Source organism: Caenorhabditis elegans, chromosome II (genome assembly GCF_000002985.6).
Source record: "Caenorhabditis elegans chromosome II".
NCBI classification, from domain to species: domain Eukaryota; kingdom Metazoa; phylum Nematoda; class Chromadorea; order Rhabditida; family Rhabditidae; genus Caenorhabditis; species Caenorhabditis elegans.
Window position 1 is genome coordinate 9,931,027 of NC_003280.10, and position 16,769 is coordinate 9,947,795.

The 16,769-nt window shown below is 37.2% G+C and overlaps 6 protein-coding genes across 13 annotated transcripts; 4 read left to right on the forward strand and 2 right to left on the reverse strand.

The window, feature by feature from the left end:
* Nucleotides 1–822: 822 nt before the first annotated feature.
* On the forward strand, nt 823–3,405 carry pho-11 (Putative acid phosphatase 11). The gene is made up of 10 exons (NM_063742.9): nt 823–929; nt 1,015–1,209; nt 1,257–1,350; nt 1,571–1,653; nt 1,748–1,837; nt 2,124–2,331; nt 2,376–2,551; nt 2,945–3,085; nt 3,131–3,271; nt 3,318–3,405. The coding sequence occupies exons 1-10, from the start codon at nt 837–839 to the stop codon at nt 3,336–3,338; spliced, it is 1,242 nt and encodes a 413-aa protein (NP_496143.1). The 5' UTR covers nt 823–836; the 3' UTR covers nt 3,339–3,405.
* On the reverse strand, nt 3,388–5,867 carry C05C10.3 (putative succinyl-CoA:3-ketoacid coenzyme A transferase, mitochondrial). The gene is made up of 5 exons (NM_063743.9): nt 5,685–5,867; nt 4,977–5,466; nt 4,533–4,908; nt 4,287–4,484; nt 3,388–3,844 (listed from the first exon to the last, which is right to left on the reverse strand). Exons 1-5 carry the CDS (start codon nt 5,860–5,862, stop codon nt 3,521–3,523), a joined length of 1,566 nt encoding a protein of 521 aa, NP_496144.1. The 5' UTR covers nt 5,863–5,867; the 3' UTR covers nt 3,388–3,520.
* Nucleotides 5,868–7,081: 1,214 nt separating this feature from the next.
* C05C10.7 (uncharacterized protein) lies at nt 7,082–7,945 on the reverse strand. The gene is made up of 4 exons (NM_182255.5): nt 7,860–7,945; nt 7,576–7,809; nt 7,429–7,521; nt 7,082–7,384 (listed from the first exon to the last, which is right to left on the reverse strand). The coding sequence occupies exons 1-4, from the start codon at nt 7,907–7,909 to the stop codon at nt 7,117–7,119; spliced, it is 645 nt and encodes a 214-aa protein (NP_872055.1). The 5' UTR covers nt 7,910–7,945; the 3' UTR covers nt 7,082–7,116.
* A 68-nt stretch (nt 7,946–8,013) lies between these two features.
* Nucleotides 8,014–9,406, forward strand: C05C10.5 (the record flags this gene model as incomplete). Of its 3 annotated transcripts, none has more annotated exons than NM_001026747.6 (4): nt 8,014–8,242; nt 8,288–8,391; nt 8,440–8,781; nt 8,838–9,406. In NM_001026747.6, 4 exons carry the CDS (start codon nt 8,201–8,203, stop codon nt 8,986–8,988), a joined length of 639 nt encoding a protein of 212 aa, NP_001021918.1. The 3 variants fall into 3 exon arrangements, with proteins under 3 accessions (NP_001021918.1, NP_001021919.1, NP_001040729.1); NM_001026748.7 differs by having other exon boundaries at nt 8,201–8,246; nt 8,292–8,391; nt 8,838–8,988; NM_001047264.4 differs by lacking the exons at nt 8,014–8,242; nt 8,288–8,391 and having other exon boundaries at nt 8,642–8,781; nt 8,838–8,988.
* Nucleotides 9,407–9,726: 320 nt separating this feature from the next.
* ufd-3 lies at nt 9,727–13,081 on the forward strand (the record flags this gene model as incomplete). 3 transcript variants are annotated; one of them, NM_063746.5, is made up of 10 exons in its annotated part: nt 9,727–9,779; nt 9,825–10,137; nt 10,187–10,293; nt 10,347–11,102; nt 11,153–11,468; nt 11,523–11,764; nt 11,821–12,173; nt 12,228–12,453; nt 12,500–12,604; nt 12,652–13,081. In NM_063746.5, 10 exons carry the CDS (start codon nt 9,735–9,737, stop codon nt 12,763–12,765), a joined length of 2,577 nt encoding a protein of 858 aa, NP_496147.1. The 3 variants fall into 3 exon arrangements, with proteins under 3 accessions (NP_496147.1, NP_496146.1, NP_001254232.1); NM_063745.4 differs by having other exon boundaries at nt 9,732–9,779; nt 10,341–11,102; nt 12,652–12,980; NM_001267303.3 differs by lacking the exons at nt 9,727–9,779; nt 9,825–10,137; nt 10,187–10,293; ... (1 more) ...; nt 11,153–11,468; nt 11,523–11,764 and having other exon boundaries at nt 11,989–12,173; nt 12,652–12,765.
* A 29-nt stretch (nt 13,082–13,110) lies between these two features.
* flad-1 lies at nt 13,111–16,095 on the forward strand (the record flags this gene model as incomplete). 4 transcript variants are annotated; one of them, NM_001027115.3, is made up of 8 exons in its annotated part: nt 13,111–13,263; nt 13,314–13,437; nt 13,969–14,126; nt 14,641–14,939; nt 14,989–15,309; nt 15,360–15,455; nt 15,504–15,768; nt 15,817–16,095. In NM_001027115.3, the coding sequence occupies 8 exons, from the start codon at nt 13,111–13,113 to the stop codon at nt 15,958–15,960; spliced, it is 1,560 nt and encodes a 519-aa protein (NP_001022286.1). The 4 variants fall into 4 exon arrangements, with proteins under 4 accessions (NP_001022286.1, NP_001022287.1, NP_001254233.1 ...); NM_001027116.5 differs by having other exon boundaries at nt 13,138–13,263; nt 15,817–15,960; NM_001267304.3 differs by lacking the exons at nt 13,111–13,263; nt 13,314–13,437 and having other exon boundaries at nt 13,995–14,126; nt 15,817–15,960.
* Between the last annotated feature and the right edge of the window lie 674 nt (nt 16,096–16,769).

Below are 16,769 nucleotides of genomic sequence, written 5' to 3' on the forward strand. Positions count from 1 at the left end.
AAAAAACGCATTAAATGGCTCTGCCAACTTTAGTCAAATTTTTTAACAGATTAATGCTTTTTGCAAACTCTCGCTATGCATTGGCGGTGAGAGACGCAGATAATACTTTTTTCTCTGGACGTGAAAAACACAAAGGATAACCGTTTTGCCATCTGCGTCTCTTCTTTCACACGCTATTTTGGCGGTGGACGAGGAATTCTCCTCTTCCAGGATTTTCAAGGCCATTTGCTCACATTTCTCAAGTTTTCTTGTCCGCGAGAAAACATGAATTTTGAGGCAGCCAGCGAGCACGTGCCAAAAATTTTTGGTAAACTTCGCCCTGTGCCAAGACCTAATCAGGATGTGCCTAACGCCTGCCCAAGATCTGGAAAACGCAAAAAAATATATCTGGAAAAAATACTAAAAACTAAAAACATGAATAGTTCTGACAGAGACTGTTTCATGAATTTTGCAACATTCGATAAATGGTACTTTCAAAAGTGCTCAAAGATCACGGCCATGGTCACAAACTTTTAGATAGCATATATTTCGACTTTAGACCAGAATTGATAAAATATCCATTCGATAAGAAAAAATGTTGCAGACCTAGTTTGTTTACATATTCTTTCACACCAATTTTATGAGTTCAGTCTATCATCACTCTGAAAAGTACATGGCTTTATCATGTAATCACGAGAAAATCGAAACGCGGGATAGTTATATCTATTAAACTGACCATATTTTTATTCATTTTCTATCTGAAGATATGATTTTGAAACAATTTTTATGGTTTTTTTAACGAGCTCAACTCTTTAAATAGGTTGTTCTGATATAGGAACATTTGTAGATCAAAAATTATGATGATCTCAATTTTCAGTCTGTTGGCTTCAACAGCCATTTTGGTATTTGCTAATGGGCAGAGCAATGTCAAATTGGAGTTTGTTCAAGCGGTAAGTTATATGAAATCCTAAATGCCAAATTTAGTCCTCAGTGAAAGTTACTTGGGTAGTACAATTTATTTTTAATTATTTCAAGATGTGGAGACACGGAGAACGTGCATCTCAAGTTGATCAATACCCAATTTACGAAAAAGATTGGATTTATGGAGGAGGTGGTCTCGGAGAGCTGACTGCAATTGGAATGGGAGAAATGAACGAACTTGGATGGCTTATTCGTAAAAGATATGTTACTAAATTGAAGTTTTTGACACCAAAGTATGCGTCCAGAGAGGTATACCCTAAAAATGTTAGAACGTGCCAAAATATGATTATTTCCAGGTATATTTTAGATCAACTAATTTCAATCGTACCATTATTTCGGCACAATCACTTTTGTACGGGCTGTTTCCACCAAGCTTGTATGATGTCAAAAGTAGGTTGTCAAAAAATTGATTAAATTTTTTATGCCAAACGGTTCAAACTTAAAGCCAATATGACTTTTTCTGTTGAACGAATAGATAAATTTAGTCCAGTGATATCTTTACTTTTTAATTTTTCATATTGAAATTGTCTGCACGTCTCTTATAAAATTAGCAAAAATCCAACTATTATATTACCTCTAATGCATTAGTTTTGATGATTACCATATTCAGACGTTGACTATCCATACTCCCCACTCACTTGGTTCCCTGGATTCACGTTTGTTCCAGTTCACGTCGATGGTCCGGATCAGTGTGTATGTTGTAAATTTACATTGGTTCTCGAGTAGTCTTAAATAATCTTACTGCGCGTGCCAGTTAAAATTACAAAATTATTACAAACCTTTCCAGGCCGCTAGTCAGAACTGTCCATGCACAAGATACGATCTTCTCCAAGGGCAGATGTTGACTCTTCCGGAAGTTTTGCCAAAGTATACGCAGGTAAGGTTTGATTGAATTATACTATCATCGGTAACCGTATTCACGTTGTGATGGCTTTGTCGGTAACTATGAACAGGCGCCTAAAATGCCTGCCTTCCGCCTAGACGCTTGCCTACTAGTAGACCTACTGTCAAGTTTTTCGTGAACGATTGTTCATTTATCATTCGATCAAATGCGTAAAGCTACAATATGTGAATCTCAAATATTGTAGTTTAAATCCTGACTGCCTGAATGTAGAAAATAGACGGTAGGCAGGCACGTGCCTCCTCTGAATTTCAATTTTTAGGTGGTCCTACTTAACCGTCGTGTCGGTGGATATTACAACATGACATCTGGCCTAGACTCCTTCACAACATACCCAGATACGTGGAAATGCCAGAGAGCATATTTCAACAGAACTATGTACGCGAAGCTTCCATGGTACAATGAAGAACTCTACTATCAAGCCCAAGTTACATATGCTCCGGTTAAGGGATTTTTAGAGGGAAATTTTGGTTAGTTGGGACGAGATTAAAGTCTCAGTGAAGCTTGGTTTCAGAGAATCCTGCTGTCACTTCTTCCGGGCTCGATGTGGGTCTTGAAATCAAAAAAGTTCGATCCGGAGTTATTATCAATGAAGTTTTCAATCGTGCCAATGAAAAATTGAATTGTGCAGAGCTGGGACAAAACTGCACTAGCTATTTGAATAAGCTGAAATTCTATGGATATTCTATTGTAAGAGATTTTAAAGTTTACTCCATAATTTAAGTTCAAAAATGCATGATATCTAGCCACGATCTTACCGTAGTTGGGAATACGGTAGACTACGGTAGTATTACTGTACTTGACTGGAAGTTAAGTATACCATCATAGTAGGTAGGAATCTGTTCATCCCTAGCTACCTCTGCCTACCTCATGCCGAGGCACCAGTCAAGGCTTGTCGGAATGTAGGCAAGCATTGTAGGTAACTCTAAGAAATTGAAATATAAAAAAAAAGAAAAGAAAAGCTAGTTACTTTTCATGCGAATTTTTTCAGGATTTTCAGAAAAAAAAATTTTGACAAAAAAAATGTTTTTTTTAATTTTTGAAATCAATTTTCCAAGATCTCACAACAAATTCGTTTTCCAGCATGACAACAATGTGTACGGTGTCCTGGTTGCTCTTGGTATTCCACAAATCGCTAACACACTTGACGGATGGCCAGCATACGCAGCTGGAATATTTATGGAATTCCACAGAAACACGTCAACAAACGAGAGATTCTTCAAGGTATTCCAGAGAGAAACCAGAAAATTCGAACAATTAAATTTTCAGGTTCTGTACCGTGAAGGAGATGACACTCCGATTTCTGATGTGACAAGTCAACTTCCAATTTGTAATGGAGCCACCTTGTGTCCACTTGGAGCTCTTCAGACTTTGGCCGAGACACTGAAGCCACTTCCAGATATTACTACTGTAAGCTCTTGTTTCCAAAAATTTCGACTTTATAAAAAATTTTCAGCTCTGCAAAACTCCTCTATGAATTACTGGAACTGTAATTTTTGTTGTAACTCAATTTTTATATTTTTTTATGAACTATTTCATTAAAACTCTTTTTGTTCACACAATCCTAAACCGGTATTATAGGCAAAAGACAAAAAAGTAACAAACAACGGACTAAAGAAGTATTTACACATTTCACGGAAATTTGTCAAAATTGACAAATTATCCTTGATTAAGAGGAGCCTGTCCCATTGGCTTCAGATTTTCGGAAATTTCGAATTTGCAAGCGGTGAGTTTCTTGATATCATCTACAGTAAGATCCTTCCTGACTTCGATCAATGTCAATCCGTTCTTTGTGTCCACGTCGAAAACTGCCATATCAGTAATGATTCGGGAAATTACTCCTTTGCCGGTCAGAGGAAGTTCGCAGTGCTCTAGAATTTTTGGCTCTCCGTTCTTCGATACATGCTCCATTACAACGATCACACGGGCTCCGGGAGCAGAGACAAGATCCATTGCACCGCCCATTCCTTTCACCAATTTTCCCTGGAAAATTTTAGAAATTTATTAAGATGGAAGATTAAGCGGAAAAGTATATTTTTATGAAGTTGTCTAAATTTTTTGTTTTTGGGGGTTTTTCGTTTTTTTTTTAAAGTTTTTTCGGACCAACAAAATAAATTCAGATATATATTTAAGAAATAAAATCAAGATTTTTTGGAGTTTTGTAGAATTAATATTTTTAATCAAAAAATTATTTTTATTGAGACTAGATCTGGCCAAAATTGTTCGGTTAATAATTTTCGATCAGTCTATGTGCTGCGTGCATTTTATTTAATTTGAGTTGCTTATCTTTTTTAGTTGAAACTTCGAGCGTTTTTAGACATCACTGATAAATAATTTCAGATCACTGATCATATTTATCTTATCACTCGGTCGATTAAAACACAAAGAACGAATTATCAGTGATCTATTTTTTCTCAAAGCTCACCGGAATCATCCAATTCGCTAAATCTCCAAACTGTGAGCACTGAAGTGCACCGAGCACAGTAATATCCATATGAGAACCACGAATCATTGCGAATGATTCATCAGAACCAACAATTGAAGCTCCTTTGAGAAGAGTAATTGGCTCTTTTCCAGCATTAATGAGATCGGCGTCTTCTGTTCCTTTTCTTGGATATGGTCCCTGAAAAACAAAAATGAAAATAAAAATAATTAATTTAAATTTCCTTACCACTCCAATAATACCATTCTCACTTTGCAAATGAACAGTAAATCCATTTGGTATATAATTTGGCGCCAAAGTCGGAATCCCGATACCCAAATTGGCGTACATTCCATCTGTGAACTCCAAAGCTGCACGTGCTGCAATGATTTCTCTCGATTTTCCAGCAGCCGATGTAGATGGTTTTATTGGTCCTTCGTGTGCGAACATTGGCCGTTCGATTGGTTTTTTGTAGTTCTTTCCCAAAACTAGACGATGACAATAGATTGATGGAATGTGCACATCGTTTGGAGCAATTACTCCCGGTTCGACGATTTCCTCTACTTCGACGATGGTGCATTTAGAGGCTTTGCACATTGGATTATTGAAATTTCCAGCAGCATGTCTGAAATTTTGATTTTTGTTGTTGTTGTAATTTTTCAAAAATGATTTTTTAATTTTTTTAATTCTTACCTGAATTGAATATTTCCAAGAGTATCTGCTCTCCACGCCTTGATCAATGCAAAATCTCCCCAAATAGCCTCTTCCATTACATAATTAATTCCATTGAATTGTCGTGTTTCTTTCGCTTTACTTGCAACTTCAATCTTTCCTTTTTCAGTTTTACTGTACTTAATCGGAGCACCTCCTTCTTGAATCTGGGTACCGTATCCTGTTGGTGTGTAGAATGCGGGAACACCGGCACCAGCTGCACGAATTCGTTCGGCGAGTGTTCCTTGTGGTGTGAATTCCAACTCGAGCTCTCCGCTAAGATATTGTCGAGCAAATTCTCCGTTTTCACCGACGTACGATGAGATCATTTTCTTGATTTGTCGAGTTTGAAGGAGCAAGCCAAGTCCCCAATTATCAACTCCCGCATTGTTTGATACACATGTAAGACCTTTTTGACCAGTTTTTGTGATAGCTTGGATGAGATTTTCTGGGATTCCGCATAGTCCGAAGCCTGAAATTGGTTACTTTATTTCTATTGATATTAAAGTATTTTCAAAATTGCCGAGACACATTTTTTTGTGATTTTCGCGCCAAAAATACGGTAACTGTTCTCAACACAAACATTTTCGTTGAATGCAAAAAGGTAAAGAGTACTGTAATTTCGACTTACCGTATTTTTGGCGCAAAAATCGCAAAATTTTGGTAACATAAAAAAATTCCAAATCTTACCGCCAACTAAAAGCTTTGCATTATCTGGAATATCCTTCACGGCTTCTTCGGCAGAGTTAAAGACTTTTGCTTTCATCGAGGATGTCATTGAGATTAGCCTCATTTGATGAGCATTTCTCGGAGTTTTTCTCAAGATTCCAGCTGCTGGAGCCGCCCATATTTTTGAGAGAATCGGCATTTTATCTGAATGAAAATTTTTTTAATTTTGGAAAAAGAAACAATATATTTAGGATTATAAGATGGAAAAACCAGAAAGTCAAATTTGTGGAACAAGGAATCGGTATTAAGTAGAAAAGATTATAATTGTGTGTTGATACTCGATAACAATTTCCGTGTTGCGTATTTGATTTCTTATCAATATTATTTACAATAAAGTAGCGGAAACGTACAAATAAAACGTTTTAGTGATGGGAACGTCTCATTTACTGAAAATAATAAAACCCGGTATCGACACGACAATTTTTTATTTATTACGGTACCAAGTACGCATTCTCATGATTTATTGTTCCCGTAATAACGCGAAGAGGAGTGCGCTTTTAAAATGTACGGTAATTTCAAACTATCGTTTCTGTATGATTTTCATAGATTTTTTCACAGTTTTTCAATTATCTCAAGTATTTCAAAATATTATCAAGAAAACTAAAACAAAACAATAAAAACAGTTAAAGTTTAATGCGAGAAAAAATATAAAAATTTTGCTGCAACGAAATTTTAAAACTACAGTACTCTTTAAAGGTACACATATTTTTTCAATTAACAAACTTTGCAGTGTCGAGACCGGGTTCTGTATTTTTAGTACAAAAGTTGCAAAAATAACGCGTCTGGGTAAAATTTTCAATGTTAATTCCGATGGGGCTCTAGAAAAATCATGATAAATTCACTGAACTAATAAAAATTTAGAAAACTGTTATAAAATCTTAATTTTTAGAGGTAGAATTGTCTAAAGCAAAAAAAAAACTAAAAACCATCAGTAGCCAATAGTCTGAGCGAGTGTGTCACAACTTGAGTACACAAAAACGTTTCTTTTTCGCATTTTTTGTCTACTTTTTATAGAGACGCAGACAGAAAATCAGGGAAAATGAGAAGTGAAGTTAACTGAAGGTCTGGGAAACACGTGGTTGTGAGACTGGCGAAAAGTTTTGAGAAGAAAAATTCGGGTGATATTTGGGAGGAGTTCTGCCTTGAGAAGTTTGATGTTTGAAGTGTGATCTGTGATAAGGATGGGAGGGCAACAGAGACAGGTGGCCAGGACACAAGTGTGCTACTGACGTTAGCTTCTTTTTAAATAAAATTTTCAAATGTAGTTTACTGTCATTTTAGCGAATTGTACAATTAAAAAAATATATATAAATCCGTACATAGTTACGAATAAGAGCAATTTTAATAAAACATATGTTTTTTTTAAATTTTTATTCAAGATTTAAAAGATAACTTAACAAAATCTGCGGTACATAAACCAACAAATAGGAATGACGGCTAATGCACCGGAAACGTATAAAAGTTTCGAAAATTTGGATATAATTGGGGTCTCATCTTGCGCTTCTTGTGTAATCTGGTCCTGAAGATCCTCCACGTCGATCAGCATGATTTTAACAGTTGACCGGAACGCTCGGATCATTTGAAGAAGATTCTTCACATTTTGAGAATCATCAAAGCCCAAATCACGACGTTGTTGAGGAGAATATTCATCAAGGAGCTGTCTTAAAATTGACAATTGATGAAAAGTTTGATTTCCAAGACCGACCCGCAATGAATAAGTTGTCGCTTCATTTTGTGTACTCCCATTTCGGATTTTGTGAGGACGTCGTGGAGACGAATGACGCATACTGACTTTTCTCTGGAAAAAGGCAAATTTAATTCTTTATAAAATGTATACTTTTAAAAAACGCACAGGTTGTTTTCAGGGCAAGCTAGGCTGTTGAAAACTGTACTGGCATCCCAATCCAGAACTTCCGACTCTCCAGCTTCTCCAAACGCTGTTTCTTTTGAAAGTACAACTGGACTTTCTCCCAGAAATGAGCCAACAAACTCGGATTCGAACTTCCTTGGAACCTCTTCCTTTTTGATGATTTTTGGAGTTTCTTCTTCGACTATCAAGAATTCTTTTACATGGATCTGAGGTGATCTGTAAAAGTTAATATTAGAATTATTATTAGTTATTAAAATAAAACAAACCTTAGCTCAAATCCTTGAAATTCTGAATCAGAATCGTCAAAATCTGACATTTTTCAGAAAAGAGTGTTGTAAAACAAAAGAAATTTAAAAAAACTGCGAAACTGTGTATTTTTGCGTCATCGTGTTTGAACTATTTGTGCGCGCGCGTTTAAAAAAAAACAAAAACAATTATTTTCGACCTACTTATTTTATTGATCTGCCTCTATTTTACCGATGAAAGTGTATCAGTCGAAAATTAAAATTATGCGCGGGAAAATTCTGATTTTTTCATTTAAATTTTCGCTTGTCATTCATTCCACAGACCCATTTTTTCTCCCTCTCACCTATTTCACACACTAATTATGGAGCATTTTCATGGAAATCGCTGGGACCAGTTGCGTGCTGTGAGTTCTTGAATTAAAATTCGTTTACAATATTTATATTTTCAGGTAGAAGCTGATATTCTGTGTCCCCCGCCTGCAGATCCATTCCAAATCTTCCCCAGTGGATGGACCAGAGCCTCGGAGCTCAGCGAAAAGGGATGGAGAGAATTGTTTGTCCCAAAATGTTATATAATTGTTTCTATAATAAGATTATTCAGGCTTGACCGCAGAAGATCGCAAAGCCCGCCACCACGTGAACCATCACCAGACGTCAGAAGAGCGATCAGACGGACACCGCCGCCACGTGTCAACCGTGTGGCTCCGATTCGACTTCCAGAGCGGCGTCCATTGCGGCAATTGAACGCCAATGACGCCAGAAGACCAGCACAAGACGCTGCAAATCGCATAAATCAAGAGAATATGCGTGCAGGAAATATCGACAATGGGCAGCCACGTCGTCGAGCACTCTCCCCGACACAATTGCCAGGAGTTCGTGCGATTCCAAAGGACTTCAATCGCTTCTTCCGTGGTCTTCTGACACCTGGAGAGTTCTTTGCCAAGTGAGTTTGGATTTTCTAGCTGTTTTTAGGCTCAATTTAAATATTAAAATTTTCAGATCGCAAACCCGGTATCTTGGGCCATTCGACGAAATGCCAACGGAGGATACACTTCCAGCAGCCGACGAGTACATCATTCTGCAGCGAATGGGACGACTTCCGGATAGCGGTAAATCAATCTTCAGACAGGTCGGCAATCTGTCTACATGATTCCCAGGACTGAAATTGCTGCCCCTCAACGTTTTATCCACATTTTTCCAGTTGAGATCGCATTTTTATCTTTAAAAAATTTACTAAACCTTATTGTTGCCATGAGTCATAATTGTGATATACCTATAATTCCTTAATATAATCAATCTTCTTGAATCCACCCCACTCATTGATTAGTTGTGTGCAATAATAACTTTCGTTTAATGTTTGTAGTCTATTGGTATCGCTGTTTTAGCGTTTTTATGTTGTTTTATAATGAACCAACACCGTTTCCCCATTTATACTTGCGTAGGACAAAAATAAATCAATTGTCTATCAAACTCGGTTCCTTTCTTGTTTTTTTTTTGAAGAATTAAAAAGGTATCACTCCTGTTTCGAGACTATCTAGTGCGATGTAAATTTCGCTCTCAAAAAACCTACTAAATTAAAAAAAGTTTGCCGATAAAAGTATTATTTATTTTTAATTATTGAATTTTTAACACTCTTTGCAAAGTCTTGATGTTCTGTGAAACTTCAAATATTTATTTAAGCGAATCTGAATGCCCTTCTCCAAAAAATTGCATCCTATCAGTGTTAAATTTTGAATTCCCGCAAATTTGCCTACTGCGGGGTCGTAGAAATCCTCTTCCATGTGGCGTTAGTTCGGAGCATCGTTTGCAGTTTGTCATCAAAACTTTTTCGGATTTTTCTCAATTTCGTTATATTTTTTTGTTGATTAACTTTAATTAAAAGCTATTCTTCAGATAATGGCAGATGACGGTCTCGGTGACGTGCCAATGGAAACGGAAAGTGTGAGTTTTAGAATTTGCCGAATTGAAGTGGAATTTATTTTGCAGATGCCACAGTACACAATTTCCCATGTTATTGAAGCCCACAAATCCGACACAAAGGCTTTGGCAGTTACTCAAGGCGGATGCTTGATATCGGGTGGTCGTGATGAGACGGTTAAATTTTGGGCAAAAAAAGGAAAACAGTATACGAAAACGCACGCCTTTGAACAACCGAAAGGAATAACTGTGAACTCCATTGCATACGCTGAACTAGCGGACGGATGGAGACTTTTTGTTGGCCGAAGAGATGGAACAATTGCAGTTTTTGGCCCGAGTCAGGCGGAACCATATGCAATTTTCAATGAGCATAAACAGAATGGTATTTTTGCTTTAAAAAATATTCAAAAGTGCAAAATGAATAATTTCAGTTTGCTGTCTTCACATTAACGAAAAAGCGACTCACATGCTGAGTGGTTCGTGGGATTCCAACGTCATCATCTGGCCGATTACCGAGTTGAACTCGTCGTCATTCACTGTAATATATTTTTAATCGTTTTTTACTGGATTTTAAAGTTAAATTAGTTCCAGACTATTGTTTGTCCAGGCCATACCTTGTCTGTGTGGGCTCTCGCTTCTTTCCCGGATCTTCCCAACACTTATCTATCTGCCAGTGCTGATAAAACAATTCGTATGTGGTTTGGAGATACCACTCTCTCAGTTTTCAAAGGCCATACTGATGTCGTGCGAGCTCTCGTCGTATTATCAAGCTCTCACTTTTTATCTGCTGGAAACGATGGACATATCATTCATTGGGATGTTGCATCAGCGTCGATTCTCAGAAAATTTGCAACTCAGGCACATGAATTCATTTATAGTATGACATTGAGCGATTCCCACATATTAACAACTGGTGAAGACGGAACACTTGAATTTTGGGCAATAGATGGAGGCAAAGATGGAAATTTGGCAATTGTTTCTGAAGCAGTTATTCAATTACCAACTACGAACACTTGGGATGCTAAAGTTTTATTAAATTCCGATATCGCTGTGGCTGGAAGTGATGGACGGATCTATATCATGACCACTGATAAGAATAGAAAAGCTGACGATGATATCTTAGATGCATTTGATGCAGAAGTTGTCGCAAAGCTTACTGCGAAGACGGAAAGGATGAAGCAAGAAGAGCATGAAACTGTCACTATCAAAGTTGACATAGACGATCGACCGACTCAACTAAATCTCAAATACAAAAAGGGAACAGATCCGGGTCTTTGTGCTCAAGAGTTTTTGAGTGAGAATAATTTGCCAATTCACTATCTGGAGGAGATTACTAGATTCATCAAGGTTTGCTTTTTCCATTAATATGTTTCAATGTTGATTTTCATTTATTTCAGGACCGTATTCCAGAAGCTCGGGCATTTGACTTGAAATCTGGCAAAAAAGTTATAGTCGACGGAAAAGAGTACGATTACGCATTAGGTGTTAATTTTGGAAAAGGCGAGCCGGACAAGCAAATGCCATTCAACGTGAATGAGAGCCCTCAGTTTGCTGCTCAACGCTTTGTGGAGAGACATCAACTTCCTGTGAGCGTTATCCCTTCTCTTGCTGGAATGATCAGTCAGGAGATGGACAAGTTGTCGAAAGGAGCTGCTTCTGCTCAGTCTGGATATGAGGATCCGTTTACTGGACCAGGAAGATATGTACCTCAAGGTTCATTGAAATAAAGAAATCAATAACTCCACAATTTCAATATTTGAATTCCAGGTTCGTCGAATTCTGGCGGTCACGGTGCAGATCCTTTCACCGGATCCGGAAGATACGTACCTCAAGCATCAAACTCGAGTGGCTTTGACACTGGTTTTTCTGGTGATCCTCTTACCGGAGACGGTGGATATCGTGCGTCCGCACCTGAAAATACTGGAAGTCATGCCGTTCCTCTATCATCTCTTCCACAAAACAAGAAGAAACCACGTGGACCATTGGTTCCAGTTCCTGATTTTTACATTGTACGTTTTCTAATTCTTCTCCTCAAAATTCAACATACTTAATTCAATGTATTCAGATTGGGCTTGCTGGAAAAGGCGAGAAAGCAATTGCAAAACTGAAAGAGCTAAATGAAAAGCAGGATGCATTCCAATTGAATCCTGATCAGATTAATGGCCTTGAGGAACTTTTTGTTCTCCCAACCTCTTCGAATTATTCATCAGAAGTCACGCAGTCTGCATTCGAAATGTCTCTACAATGGCCAGTGGAGCACTTGACGCCAGTTCTTGATTTTCTGAGAATCGCACTAACTCATCATTCACTGAATTCGTATTTCTGTGATCGTGAACGTGGTCAGGAACTTGTCGGAAGATTAATTGCTATTCTTGTGTCAGATCCGGCTGATGTGGCTTTGAAGGTTCTGGTTTGTAGGTAAGAACAAATATATATTTTCGTCAAGATATAATCGTTGTAATTTATTTACAGATGCATCGCAAATGCATTTTCGCATCCAGTCGGTCGCAACCTGTTTGCTTCCACCGAGCTCTCTACTCTAGCCCCACTGGTTGTTCGTCAAGTTCTTAATGAAAAGACGGTTCTCCAAATGTCTGCTGCTACAGCTCTTGCCAACTGGTCTCTTGCTTTATTGCAACAATCCGAGCAATGCGAACAGCTGGGACCCAAGGAAGACTTATTGAGAGCCATTTTGAACGTAATTCTTCAGATTCGAGAATTTAACAATATCTTCTATTTTTAAGGGAATCGAAAGCGTCGACTCATTCGGATATTTGGGTGAAGACGCCATCATTCGTCTGCTTCAAGCATTAGTTACAGTCATGTGGGGAGATGCCTCAGTTATTCGAGTGAGTTTTCTAGAAATAACAAACATTGTAAACGCAATATTTTCCAGCTTGCCAAAAATCGTAACATTGCCCAAATTGCCGCTCGTCTCAAGGATGCAGTTTCGAACGACTCGGGAAAAAATATTGCTCGTGATATTGTGGAAATGACTTATGCTGTATGAAAAGTGTTCTAAAAGACCGGTTCAATTTTATTTGTATATAAATTGTCCAGTGCTTGTATTTTTTTTCCGGTAAAACCATTTATTTTTCACAGCCCGATTGTACTAGAATTTCAGCCCGATCTAATTTATTTGTTCTTTCTCTATTCATGTTATGTAAAAGACTACATGCTAGCCTGAAAGTTTCCTTATCAATCAATATGAACATGTTCTTGATGTCTTTCTTTTTACCGGTTCAATGGATATTTTACCACAACAATTATCGCAGCTCAGTTGAATTGTGTAGAATTTTTCAAGCTTATACTTCTAAAAGATATTCTCCGTTTTTCACATTATACTTTTCAAAAGATGCGCGCAATGTTCAGAACTCCACGGATGCCACAACGGAAAACCGCAGCGATTCTGGTGATCGGCGATGAGATTCTGAAGGGGACAACAAGAGATACAAATTCCCATTTTCTATGCAAAAGATTGCATAAATTAGGTGTAAACATTAGGAAAGTAAGTGAAGTTGGAGGAAAAACATGAAGGAATTGTGAAGTCATTTTCAGATTTCTGTAATTGGAGATGATATTTCTGAAATTTCTCGCGAAGTTCAGTCTGCCTCTGGGGCATACGACTATGTGATCACAAGTGGTGGTGTTGGGCCGACTCATGATGATAAAACATATTTAGGTAAGATTACTGTTTAAAAATATTGGAACTTGTAGTTAAAAAAAATCAAAAAATTATATTCTCCTCGTAGCGAAAACTACAGTAATTCTTTAAATGGCTACTGTAGCGCCTGTGTCGATTTACGGGCTCGATTTTCCAAATAAATGAAAATCAAGAAAAAATTATTTTAAAAAAAGAAACAAAAGAAAATGGAATATTTTTGTCAATGTTCGAAATTTTTTTTTTCAAATGTTGAGCCCGTAAATCGGCACAAGCGTTACAGTAGTCATTTAAAGGATTACTGTAGTTTTTGCTACAAGACATTTTGTGCGTCAAATATCTTGCGCAATGCGCATTCCCATAAGATTGTGTTTCCGTAATAATTGTATAAAAACTATTTTGATTGTCATTTTTCGATATTTAAAAAAAATCGAAAAACAAAAAATTTCCGGTTTTTCGATTCTCTGGAACATCAAAAAAAATTTCGTTTTCAATTTTTTTTTAATCGAAAAACCGACACCGTTAATTGCCATAAAATGTATTCATATTCAGGACTCGCCCACGCGTTCACAGATCAAATGCAATTTTCCGATGAAATCCGTCAAGCTGTCAATCGGTTTCTTCCAACGTACACTGCAAAAAAGCGAGCCGAAGGTGTTGGAGAAGGACTCGAAGAGGCTGTTCGTTTGGCCACTGAAAAACTTTGTACTGTGAGTTGAATAAATATGCAGATTTCTAAAATACGTGACAGTTGTTAGATTAATCACATTAAGAGACGTAGATTGCGCGAGAAAAATCGCGGAACAAACGTTGAAGTTGGATCCTGTAGAATATTTTCTTTTGAAATTAGAAATTATAAAAAAATGTATTTCTCTTAAAAATAAAAGTTATCAAAGCTTTCAAAAAAAAGTGTTCGTGTTCTATGAGCATTCCTTTTTCTCTGAAATAGTCTAGATGGCTCCCACAGAATAAATTTTCTTTCGCAAAATCCAGTTTTTATTTGACGCACAGACCAAAGAAAGTTGATCAACAAATGTTTGGTCGAAAAACTTCCTGGTAACAAGTTATATTTGTTTTCAAAATTTTGAACTATCTGCAACAGTAAATATTCTATGAATACTTCCCGTATTAAGATTTTCAAATTCATCCACATTTAAAAAACAGTTGAAAAAATCGCTGTAAAAGCTTTCTTAATTTCAAATGTTATATTTTTCCTTTTTTCAGATTCCAAAAATGTCGCAACTCCTATGGGGTACTCAGAAAATCAATGGATCTTTGAGCACGTTTCCCGTTGTTCGTATATCGAATGTTGTTGCTTTGCCTGGAGTTCCAAAATTCTGTGAAAGAGCATTTGATGAGCTTCAAGATCAATTATTCCCGATCGAAGAACGTCAGTCTCTGTGCTTCGAGACGTTGTACACTGATCTAGACGAATTTGATTTTTCGAAAAAGCTGACCGACTTGGCTGCTCAGTTTGAAGATCGAAATGTGCAAATTGGAAGTTATCCAGAGTTGAAGAATAAGTAAGTTTTAGTTATGAGCATTTCTTTAAGATAAAATTTAAAATTTCAGATTCTTCAAAACCAAACTCACAATTGAAACTGAATCATCAGAAACAATGGAAGCAGTTGTGACGTCACTCCGTGAACTTCTCGCCGGACACATTGTCTATTATGATAGTCATGCATGGCTTGATATTGTAACAAAGTGGAAAGCATTTAAAAAACGAAAAGCCTCTGAGAATCAAATAGAATTTATTCAAAAGCTAAATGAAGCTGAAAGTATTGTGGAGGAAATTGTCGAAAAATACCCTCTGGAGCAGATTGCTCTGTCGTTTAATGGTGGAAAAGATTGCACTGTTCTATTGCATTTATTGAGACTAAAAGTAGACGAGTAAGTTTGAATTCAAAAAATTGTCATTCATACATTCCATTCTTTTTCAGGAAATACGGTCCGTCAACTCCGATCCAAGGATTCCATATCATGGTGGAAGATCAATTCCCAGAAGCCACCCAATTCATCATAGACGCGGCGAAGTTGTAAGTTTACTGTATAATTTTAATTATTCCAACCACGTCGTATTTCAGCTATAACATTCAAGTTCTCGAATTCCCTGGACCATTGAAAACCGGACTTGCAGCACTGAAAAAGACGCGCCCTTCCATCATTCCAGTGCTGATGGGCAGTCGAGCAACAGATCCAAATGGGAAATATATGAAAACTCCAGTCGAATGGACTGATTCAGATTGGCCGCAAGTTCTCCGAGTATGCCCAATACTTAATTGGACGTATACCGATGTATGGCATATGCTGAGAGGTCTTTGTGTGCCGTATTGCAAGCTGTATGACCAGGTTTAGAACTGGCAACTTTAAACTTTTATGATAAGTTCCAATTTCTAGGGTTACACTTCACTTGGTGGTCGGGACAACACTGTAAAACACCCAGCCCTTCGAATTGTGTCATCTGATGGCCGAGAACATTATCTTCCAGCTTACAAGCTACATAACGATGCAGAAGAACGATGTAATAGATCAAATATTTAAATTAATGTTTTTGTTAAAATAAAGTAGATGTAACCCCACTTATTTTGAGGGAACATATCCCTCACATTGGGTGAAAGATAATAAATAATTCATTCCAACATGTCTCTCCTTCCATCTACCGGTTGATTGTCATCTGCTTCTCATAAAATTTTACGACCCCCCCCCCTCTCCGTATGCACATATTGGCTGGCACACAAAACTCTGATTTAATCAAGGTAAAATGTCTCAATTTGAAGTCTGAAGCCTGAAGGATTACGGTAGTTTTATGGTGCTTCCCTGAAAAAATATAAAAATTTTCAATCAAGAATTCGTAGGTTTTGTATAACTGAATATTATCTAAAGAATATTCAATACACTTCTCTATTATATAATTTTTTCCATAAAAAGTGAATACTGTACACAACGGTCCCCCTCCAATGACTAACACCTCTCACAGAAGGACATTGATGACCTCGACCAGGTGTATGTTTCCTTGAAAAAGTACACATGCACGAATCAAAACATGGAATCCGAGATGGAATAAGGCTTCTCACAACATTTTCTAGGTCAAACGAAAATCCTGGACGCCTTGCTGGTTACGGTAGAAATACGAGTTCTTCTCCAGTAAAGTTTTTTGAATAATATTTTAGTTGGTGTCTAAGTATGATGTCACTCACATATTTTTTTTATTATTAGATTTTTAAAAACAAGAATTTTCGTGGGTCTCGCCGCTCGGACAGCGAGTTACTGAAACTCTTGTAAATCGGTGCAAGTTACAGTATCTCGTTGACCGCGTGGCGAGACCCATTTTAGGCGAAATCTATCATAAT

What these genes read in the sequence shown, in the direction of transcription:
- pho-11 (NM_063742.9), top strand. Translation starts at nt 837, where the DNA reads ATGATGATCTCAATTTTCAGTCTGTTGGCTTCAACAGCCATTTTGGTA. An exon ending in AATTCTATGGATATTCTATT is followed by an intron (nt 2,552 to 2,944) that starts GTAAGAGATTTT and finishes TTCGTTTTCCAG; the next exon opens with CATGACAACAATGTGTACGG. An exon ending in CAAACGAGAGATTCTTCAAG is followed by an intron (nt 3,086 to 3,130) that starts GTATTCCAGAGA and finishes TTAAATTTTCAG; the next exon opens with GTTCTGTACCGTGAAGGAGA.
- C05C10.3 (NM_063743.9), bottom strand. Translation starts at nt 5,862, where the DNA reads ATGCCGATTCTCTCAAAAATATGGGCGGCTCCAGCAGCTGGAATCTTG. An exon ending in TGCAAAGCTTTTAGTTGGCG is followed by an intron (nt 5,467 to 5,684) that starts GTAAGATTTGGA and finishes AACCAATTTCAG; the next exon opens with GCTTCGGACTATGCGGAATC. An exon ending in TAGCGAATTGGATGATTCCG is followed by an intron (nt 3,845 to 4,286) that starts GTGAGCTTTGAG and finishes AAAATTTTCCAG; the next exon opens with GGAAAATTGGTGAAAGGAAT.
- C05C10.7 (NM_182255.5), bottom strand. Translation starts at nt 7,909, where the DNA reads ATGTCAGATTTTGACGATTCTGATTCAGAATTTCAAGGATTTGAGCTA. An exon ending in TTTCAAGGATTTGAGCTAAG is followed by an intron (nt 7,810 to 7,859) that starts GTTTGTTTTATT and finishes TAACTTTTACAG; the next exon opens with ATCACCTCAGATCCATGTAA. An exon ending in CGACAACTTATTCATTGCGG is followed by an intron (nt 7,385 to 7,428) that starts GTCGGTCTTGGA and finishes GTCAATTTTAAG; the next exon opens with ACAGCTCCTTGATGAATATT.